The sequence below is a fragment of the Micromesistius poutassou genome, assembly GCF_964030765.1.
Source record: "Micromesistius poutassou genome assembly, contig: SCAFFOLD_3026, whole genome shotgun sequence".
In the NCBI taxonomy this organism is placed as follows: Eukaryota; Metazoa; Chordata; class Actinopteri; order Gadiformes; family Gadidae; genus Micromesistius; species Micromesistius poutassou.
In genome coordinates this window covers 1,593-11,815 of record NW_028177778.1, presented here as the reverse complement: position 1 = coordinate 11,815, position 10,223 = coordinate 1,593, and the positions used below count along the sequence as shown (strand labels likewise).

The following is a 10,223-nucleotide window of genomic DNA, read 5'->3' as shown; positions in this document are numbered from 1 at the left end:
AACATTGTTTTAAACCCTGCCCCATATAAGATAAATGGTTGTGATTGGCCTGACCCATGCCAGAACCACTGGAAACCTGTCTGAACGGGAGGGGGGCCAGAGTCATATGCAAGAGAAAATAAAACATGATCTGGCAGATCGTCTGGTTCCCAGGCTTCGTCTATAGGGAAGGCCACAGAGATGCTAACCATTCATCATTCATCATTTAGTTTGTGCTTTGTTCAGAACAACCAAGAAGGGCCACAGGGCGCCTTGTGTTTTAAAGTGGTTTCTGCATTTAAGATATATGCAATTTACGAAAAAGGGTCAGGAATAAAAACATCCCAAATGTCTAAAGAAGTCCTGTATGCCATCGGTACCATCTACCAATGGTAGAGACTTGGAGATTTGGAAAGATTACACAGCTAAGAAAACTTTATTCAAATTTGACCATCCCAAACTCCACATCAACACATCTCCCTTTCCACTAAATCATCTCCTTATTGTGTCTTATACTGTATAAATACATATATATATATCATTATATATCATTTGCTGTGCTAAAAGTCTGCAAACTAAAACAATTGAACTTCTCCAAGTAGAAGAGAAATAAAAACAATTGGAAAAAATATACATCAATTGACATTCCAAAAGAATGTACTTTCAAAGGAGAATGTATTTCATTATTCTTGATATCTTTATATTGTTTTAATCAACAATGTACAGTAATACCCTAGAGGGAGGGTGCTGCTTTGGTCCCTTCCTATGTGTGTGTTAAATGGAACAGCTGAGCACACAGACGCAGCTAAACTGTCCTCCCTCCCATAATGACCACGGAGCCTCACTGTCCTCCCTCCCATAATGACCTGGCTTTACCGGTCAGACACTTATCACTGTGGCCAAGGAAGCAACGGGTCAATACCTCCGCTGGGAACCGTCTGACAGCTCCCTGCACCGAGGAAGCAAGGACCCATAAGGACGAAGACTAAGACGCTGAAGAACCGAGCCTGTAAGTACCATCCCTCGGCTTTGATTTAATCTTGGAGGGGGAAGGGACATCTTTTATTGTTGGTTCACCTTGAATCACTCCTATATCTGCGTAATAAGATTCTGTGCAGGTAATTGCTTTGCATTAGATGAGTTGACAGATGGACCATCAGCCACAAAGAGGGGGTCTAAGGCGGTTCACCATCAAGGCGGCTTGTGAAACAATGTGTTTCTTTGTGATGATGTACCTGGGTGGCCCGGGACCTGAGTGGCCCGGGACCTGGGTGGCCCATGCAGGATCTGGGTTGACCCGGTCCCTGAACGGACACGGACCCTGGGTGGACCCGATCCCTGAACGGACCCGGACCCTGGGTGGACCCGATCCCTGAACGGACCCGGACCCTGGGTGGACCCGGTTCCTGAGCGGACACGGACCCTGGGTGGACCCGGTCCCTGGATGGACCCGGTTCCTGAGTGGACCTGGACCCTGGGTGGACCCGGTCCCTGGGTGGACCCGGTTCCTGGACGGACCCGGTCCCTGGGTGGACCCGGTCCCTGGGTGGACCAGGTCCCTGAGCGGACCCGGACCCTGGGTGGACCCAGTCCCTGGGTGGACCCGGTTCCTGGACGGACCCGGTCCCTGGGTGGACCAGGTCCCTGAGCGGACCCGGACCCTGGGTGGACCAGGTCCCTTGGTGGACCCAGTCCCTGAACGGACACGGACCCTGGGTGGACCAGGTCCCTGGGTGGACCCGGTTCCTGGGTGGACCTGGTCCCTCGACCCATGGGAAAGCAACTCAACCTCCAATTTATTTGCAAGATGTATCTTTTGACTTCATTTCTCAGAGACTATCAAGATCCAAATTCCTTAAAAAAGCAGTTGAAAGCATCGATTTGATTTGTATTAACAGGTTTGAACAAATATCTCAAAGGGTACTGTGTGTGTGTGTGTGTGTGTGTGTGTGTATTGTGCCTGTGTGTGTGTGTGTGTGTGTGTGTGTGTGTGTGTGTGTGTGTGTGTGTGTTTGTGTGTTTGTCTGTGTGTGTGTGTGTGTGTGTGTGTATTGTGCCTGTGTGTGTGTGTGTGTGTGTGTGTGTGTGTGTGTGTGTGTGTGCTCCCATCTGTTCTTAGAAACGTCATTGTTGACTCTAACATACAGCTGTTTATGGGCCACTTAAGTAGACAAAGGAAGCTGATTGCTAATAAAGTAGACAATGTGCTTAGGTGTTACATTCTAGGTATTAAGTTTGTTTATTCCTAAAATCCTTTACTATGACACAATGGTCAACCAGGTATGCCAGGATACATCCACCATATATGTTAAATGAACCAAATGGGGTAGAGATTAAAAGACAAAGTTAATAATTAATAAAAGTTCAGATTCAATTTATTTTTTTGAGAAAATATCACTGAAGTAATACTTGTTTACTTGTAATAGTATATGAGCAAAAACGTGAAATGAAAAGGAAATCTTCAATGGTAGATGCAGATGAAGCAGTTAGAGGCGTAGACGTAGAGCACAAGTCAAAAAGCCATCAAGTAGCATTGCAGTGGGAGAAAAAAAACAACACCCATGGAACCAGATAGCCTTCCTAATCGTGCTATCCACCTCATAGTTTGGCGTACTTTGATGTGAGAGTACGGAAATCATTTTGTGAGGCCACACAAAAGTTACCTTAACCCTTGCCTGGCCAGGGATACAGTCAGAGTAGAGCACGTTGAAACGACTCTCATTACTCTCATTATGTTCTGCTGACAGGTACCTTCAACGCATGACATAATGATGGCTCTGCACCCCTTGCTGGTCTCTCTGACCGCAGCCCTCATCCTCCTGCTCCCCCGGCCCAGTGTTGGGGACATAGAAGGGGACGACTATGACCTGAACAATGCGCCGGACTGGGACAACCTAGACCCCAATGGTTTTGGAGAAAGTTACGACTATGATGATCTGGATCAGGAGGTAAGAGTGTCCACCAGCGTGTAGCTGAGGGCATATAGACTGGTCCAGTGACACGCCTGAAGGGCAAATAACATTTCAACTACAACATGTACCTTTTCTACTCCGGCTATTTGTGTGTATTATTGTTCTGTTTAATAGAAAATCATACACAAAAATATTAAAAATACAAATATATACCGTATAATCAGTGGATTGGTATTTTTGAATCAGGGATGGGCAACTTTCATGATTAAGAGGGACACAATTTTTCATCATCACCATCAGAGGGCCACATGACCGCGCTCTTCACCCAATTGGATATGTGAGAAGCTATAAAATAATTCAAAAATAATAACAAATTATGTGTAGATATATGACTGTATCAGTGGTGGCTGGTGATGAACGTTGTTGGTGTGGTGTAGTCATGGACGGGGGGTCTCGGGGTCCTCCCCCAGAAAATTTTGAATTTGGTAGATGTGATTTCCTGTATTCTGGTGCATTTTGGGGATGGCCACTACCTAAAAAATCATTCAGATTCATAGCTTATATATGTTAATTGAACCAACATACATTAATTTCATATTTTCCATGCTCAAATGCCATTTTTAACATGTCTATACTCTTGTTAAACGACAAACACAACAAGTTTGTTTTAAAAGCCACGAGTTATGAGTTTTTCTTCTTTTTTTCAGTGCAAAGGGCTCACATACATCATCATTCAATGATGAAAAAACTGAAAAACAGTGGCCCAACATTAAGTGCAACAACTAGCATTATATTCAGTGCAGTTGTAGTAGTGGCGACTTAAGTTGAAATCTTTCATGACTGATATTGTTTCTAAGCAAACTAGACACATGGGTTTGCCTTTGAATTCTATGAAAAGATACTCATCATACTCATCAAAAGATACTCAGCTTCTCATCTTGACTGAAAGGTATGGTTTTTGTTGATCGAGTTTTCTGTAAAAAAAACAACCTTAATCTTAAATTATCTGCGGGCCTCACAGAGTGAGGATGCGGGCCGTATGTGGTCCACGGACCGCCAGTTGCCCATCCCTGTTTTAAATGATCCACCCTTGATTATTCCACTTTAACATTAACCTTGACTGGGAAACACACATTTCTCTTTTATTATTATATCATTAAATGTGAAAGTACTGTCAATATATTTTTATTAGTGTGTTAAGTGTTTACTCTTTGAAAAATGCACCTTGTCGTTTAGATGAGCTGGGTAGTGAGTTATAGAGTACACATAAAACTGTACTTTGACATCCAACTCTTTCTTGGGGCTGTCCTGGTGGCGAGAAGATGGAGGTTGGTACACTGGCTCCCCCTGAACAGGAAGGCCCTCCTCCAGCCCATGGGCCCTCTGAACCCTCTGAGGAGAACGGGGCCCCAGCCGCTCTGTCCCTGGCCCCTGACCTGGTCCCACTGGACTTCAAGGGACCCGGCCTCTTCGGGCCTGAAACCGGCCTGGGTGAGTCTGGACTCATAACACAAAGTCATGCACTTCATTAGGTTTGTGTCTCCGCTTCACCTGAACCCATACTGTACTCTGTCTGAAGGCATGCCCACCTGTCTGCTGTGTGTGTGTTTGAGTGGAAGTGTTTACTGCGATGACTCGGACCTGAAGACAATCCCACCCCTCCCCAAAGATACCACCCACTTCTACGGTCGCTTCAACAAGATCCAGCACGTTAGGAACACAGACTTCATCAACTTGAGTAAGAGAACAGATAACATTAAGAATTAGTATTGTTTATGCTGTGGTTACTGTTGTTGTCATAATCAACATGTCCTGTTTTATGTTCTGAATTACTGCTCTAAAAACCAACCTTTGGGTGAGTTTCAGAGCTCCCATGTTCTACCGGTCAACACCTTCATGAATGGAGCTCTCATGCCACTGAAAACATCTATGCTAACATTGAGTGTTAGTGGGGTTGATTTATTTCCTCTGAGGGGATCCGCTGATCTGTCTTTCAAGCAAGAAATATATATATATATATATATATATATAAGAATTATTCCAATATTGTGGCGAGCGGCACGTGAGTCCAGGTTTCCATCCTGGAACACAACGACCTGGCAACACACAGCTGTGATCGCCACAACATGATGAGAAAGAAACAACCGTTCTGCCTATCTCTCTCTTGCTCTCTGTAGGGAAAAAAACAGGTTAAAACAATAAATATAGATTAAAATATGTGCAACATTGTCTCCATTTCATAGACAAGCTGAAAGGAATCGACCTTACAGGGAACCAGATCTCGGACATGGAGGAGGACGTGTTCCGGAGTGTACCACAGTTGGAGCAGATAGTTCTGTCTGACAACCTCCTGCAGGCCCTGCCCTGGCTGCCCGTCACCATGCGGCACATCGACATCCGCAACAACCGACTGACTTCTGCTGGGATGCATCTGGAAGGATTCAAGGTAATTGAGTTGGATGCACAATTCTAGCTCCGTTCGGTGATATTCAATTGATACTTCTGACTGCAATACTTCTGACTGCAATTAGGAGGAAAGAGGGTGTAAATTAGACATTAGACTAAGTAGTAAAGTAAAGCCTTCCTTAAATCTTTCTTAAATTAAAGTTGCTGCAGATCCATTAATTGTAAAGGGAGAGCGTAGTAGAGAGCAGAAGAGGGTACGATTTTTAAACTAAACCCCAAAACAACTAATCTCCCTCTTCTCGCTCTCCCTCCCTCCCTTCCTCCCTCCCTCCCTCCCTCTGTTTCTCCGTCACTGAGAAGAGTTGTATTTTGAGCAACTGTGATTGAAGAAGTACGATGAATTCCCCGAACCATGAGTCCATGTTTACACAAGAGTGTAAACAGATACATCAACAAATTTATGTACCTAGATAAATCTGGATACGCAGTTTACACAAAGGTCACAAGCCTGTTTCGATGTAAGGGTAGTTTACAGATTTACACCATCATCTTCTAATATTGTTACTTATATATCGACTTTTCATGAGCTCACCTGTTTGAGAAGTTTGTCTGTTTAAAAGTGACAGGAAGCCAATTGTCTGTACGCAGGAAGTCCTCATCATGCTTAGGAACTAGGGAAATTACACCTTGTTTCATTGTAGCAGTTGTTGTTGCTACATTGTTGTTGCACTCATTAAACAAAGGAAATACGTTTTAAGATGTCTAAAAAATAAGAGAAAGATCAGATTGATTGATTCTACAGCAAGTATATGTCTTTAAATTTGCTAAATCACAATTCACATGGTAAAACTTTTGATATATGTAAAACGAGGAAACAAAATCTGGCATCTTTTTAGTTTTGCAAAGATCAGAGCACCTCAAGCCTTCTTGTGGATTTGAGTTCATCCGCTGACATATTTTTCTAACAGTGTTTCAAACGGATTCAACAATTTGTTGCTGTCGTATAGAACTTGAGCACATCTTCACTTAGGTAAAATGGTTAGATATTTTTTTCTGATAAAACAATGTAGTAAAGGAGTCACATAAGTGAACCTGAGGTCAGTTTGGAGGGTGAACACTAAACTATAAATATAATAATAATAATTGTTTTGTTCCCCCAAAGTTTGAGGCTCTGCCTAAATGGGAAGCCTCTCCTGATTGGCTCTTGTGAGCTGACGCTGTCAGACTTATCCAATGGGTGTTAGTGTGGGAGGTCCTTCCGGGATTCAAAGGGCCCTATTGGTTGGAATTATATTTGACATATTGTATGATTTCTGTACAGATCAAAATAAGTAATTAGGGCTGGAATATATGGCCAAAAATGATATCACAAGTTTTGTCATATTACTCAATATTGATAATGCTCAATTTAAAGTGGAGGATTTAAAGTAAGAGTGTCCATTATGGTTTGTAATATACAATTATTTATTATCAGAATGAATGGGTGACAATTATTCAACAAAACCAACAGTGCTCTACGTTAAACACTGAATCAATCAAATTAAATAATAATGTTAAGCGCTGTGAGTTCCATCACAATTATATGGAAACATCATCAGACTGGGGTCTTGAACTCAGGATGACAAATCAATGACATGAGGCTGTCTTGATCTCAGCCACGTTCACCCTCGAGTGTACAGAATGAGATGGCATAGTCTGCAACACTATTTCTCCCTGGAGGAGCAGAATAGCCTTTTGGCTTTTCTGCTCCTCCAGGGAGAAATAGTGTTGCGAGTCCACACAATGGAGCAAAAGAGTTTATAAAACAGGCAGGGTCAGTAACAGTCAAAACAATCCAAGGGATGAACAGGCAATACACTAAAATTGAGTGTGAATAAAATTGATTGTGAATCAAATTGACGGTGGCAACAAAAAGGAGTTTTGTTTCTATGTCAGATGAGACTTCAAAAGAGAAGCACTCAAGAGTTGTTGAATATACCTATTTTGTAGGTCTAACCTTTTTTTTCTTTTTTTGATCCAGTGGCATTTTGTTCTGCGCCCTTTGGTTACACCTTTTGGAAATGAAAATGGAACAGAGAGGTTCCAGACTTAGTATAGTCTGCAATTTGACTGACGATGCCAGGCTAGTACTAGCTTGGTATATACTAATTATTGTTTAATTCTCTGTGTGAGTGAGCCCCACAGTTGGAATGCTGTGTACTCACTAAGGAAAGGTTTGAGGTTTAGGTAATGGTCAGAGTTCCCTGGATTCTTGCTGAGCAGATGTACTCAACGGGTCTCTGCTTCTTTACGACCAGAAAAGACTGATCCTACCCTCAGTGGGTTCACACTCTGGCTAATGGTTAACATATGGCTACATCACAACAGGGGGAAGCAAAGCAATAACTTTGGTAAGCTACCTAAGCTACTTATGGATTTCCTCTTGCATCATCAACATAGCAATCACTGTGTCTATGGGTGTGTGTCTGTGTCCACGTTGGCAGCGGGTGATCTTGATGTCCGTGTCTGATAGCAGGTTTACCTTCTGGGATTCTAACAGGATAACGGCAGCGATTTATTGCTTCAGAGATATATATATACGCTATGTCATCGGAATGGGACTCCATAGCAAGATTCAGACGTGATTGATGGGTACAGGCACATATGGAGCAACACACAAGTGTTTTCAAATGGCAGTAGTAGAACTGGGATTGCCTTAGGTCATAGGTTTTGTTAGAATCAGCCATCCACAATACAACATGTACTCCACAGCTTATTACGGCCATGTAGTGATCCTTTTAGTGAGGGACTTTGCATCACTCACAAATATAGCCTGACTCTCAATGACAACCCACTGGTTTTGACGTAGTAGACGTAGTAGACGAAGTAGTGGGTGTGACCAATGGGAGTGCGGCTTGCAGGCAAGACTGCCTTGCTGCCTCAGACATTCTCAAACCTCATAAGACCACCTCAGTCCTCCTCAGACCACCTCAGACCTCCTTAGACCTCAGACCTCCTACGCCCTTCTCAGACCTCAGACCTCAGTCCTCCTCAGACCACCTCAGACCTCTTCAGACCTCCTCAGACCTTAGATCCCCTCAGGCCACCTCAGACCTCCTCAGACCTCAGATCCCCTCAGACCTCTATAGACCTCCTCAGACCTCCTATGCCTTCCTCAGACTGCCTCAGACCTCCTCAGCCCTCCTCAGCTCCACCTCCAGCTCCACCTCCTCCTCAGCTGCCCCCTATATCAAACAAAGGGTTATTAAATCTTAGTAAGGTCCTTTTTGCCTTTTGTATGGTAGGTATACAAAGGATGAAAGCCAAACAAGGTCACTAATATAACCTATCCAGAGTCCAGACCCCTTCATTCATATTCTGTTAAATTGAACTGAAAATGCCATTGGATCGGGTTAAAGCACGACTACGCTTGTGTTCCTGCCACATGTGAACCAACAGCACCCTCTCCAGGCCACTTGATGTATTGCAGAATGTATGTCTTACCATATGTTGTTCTCCCTTGCTTCTTCTATTCCATCCTCAGGATATGAGCCAACTTGAGTTCCTTTATTTATCGAACAACCATCTGAGTTATATTCCCACACCCCTGCCTGAGAGCCTGAGAGCACTACATCTGCAGGTAGGACACAAACCCTGGACCCAACAGAAACAAGACAAAGGGACATTGAACAAGCAGCACCACTTAACCACTGAGCCATAGTACATAAAGGAAAGAGCATCGCTGGAATGTAGAAACCTTATCTATGGAATCATGCCACTTAAACAAATGCACTGATCAATTACACATCAATGATTTACAAAGTGATAAAATACACATTCACCACGAAGGTGAATGTGATTCATTAGGATACCTGCAGTGTTGGTTTGCACATGTCTGTATTGAAGTAATAATGTCTTGCGTCAGCCGTCTGTTGTTGGGGAGGGATAAGCCCACCCTGCCCCCTGAGGACCCTCTGATTGGTTACTTCTTTTCCACCTCCTCCTTCCATCTCTGTAGAGCAACAACATCCAGAGCCTGCAGGAGGACACCTTCTGTAACGCACAGGACCGCAGTTACACTCGCCCCCGCCTGGAGGACATCCGCCTGGACGCCAACCCCATCCACCTCCACCTGTTCGCCAGCGCCTACACCTGCCTGCCGAGGCTGCCCCTGGGGGGCCACTGAGGGCCCGAGGCTGCGGGCCCACCAGGGTGTGGAGGATGGGATGGAAACTCTGTCTGATCCATGATGAATCATGCTGAGAACAATGCAAAGAAGGGAGGGAGGGGAGAAATTTAGCATGGGGTGAGTGAAAGGTGGGAGGGGGAGTCATTTATCATGGGGTGAGTGACAAGTGGGAGGGGGAGTCATTTAGCATGGGGTGAGTGACAGGTGGGAGGGGGAGTCATTTATCATGGGGTGAGTGACAGGTGGGAGGGGGAGTCATTTAGCATGGGGTGAGTGACAGTAGGGGATGGGGGAGGGTCATTTAGCATGGGGTGAGTGACAGTAGGGGATGTGGGAGGGTCATTTAGCATGGGGTGAGTGACAGTAGGGAGGGAGGGGGAGTCATTTAGCATGGGGTGAGTGACAGTAGGGAGGGAGAGAGGAGGAGTCATTGAGCATGGGGTGAGTGACAGTGAGTGACAGAGAGTCAGAATGTTGAAACTCGGGACAAGTTGAAAAAGCCCAAAATCGCCTTCTGTTCTTCTGATTGTTCTACCTTTTGCTGGGATTTTGCGGACAAACGGAGGAGAAATACCTTGTTGATGAATAGTTGTTGTTCTCTTCAATTAAAAACACAATAGGAGGCAATACAGCAGTTGTTAATCATTTCAACTCATGATAAAAGTAGCTTTGTTAATGTCTTATGTCAATATGTCAATAATGAGACTCATGAAACGTGTGCGGCCATTTGACACTAAACTAAACCAGGCATTCACTGA

The 10,223-nt window shown here is 44.2% G+C and overlaps 1 protein-coding gene across 1 annotated transcript; it reads left to right on the top strand.

Moving 5' to 3' along the window:
* The first annotated feature begins 2,484 nt into the window (after positions 1 to 2,484).
* LOC311375706 (epiphycan-like) lies at positions 2,485 to 9,518 on the top strand. Its single transcript, XM_084490769.1, has 6 exons — positions 2,485 to 2,927; positions 4,214 to 4,382; positions 4,471 to 4,629; positions 5,135 to 5,337; positions 8,821 to 8,916; positions 9,295 to 9,518. Exons 1-6 carry the CDS (start codon positions 2,748 to 2,750, stop codon positions 9,460 to 9,462), a joined length of 975 nt encoding a protein of 324 aa, XP_084346895.1. The 5' UTR covers positions 2,485 to 2,747; the 3' UTR covers positions 9,463 to 9,518.
* Positions 9,519 to 10,223: the final 705 nt, after the last annotated feature.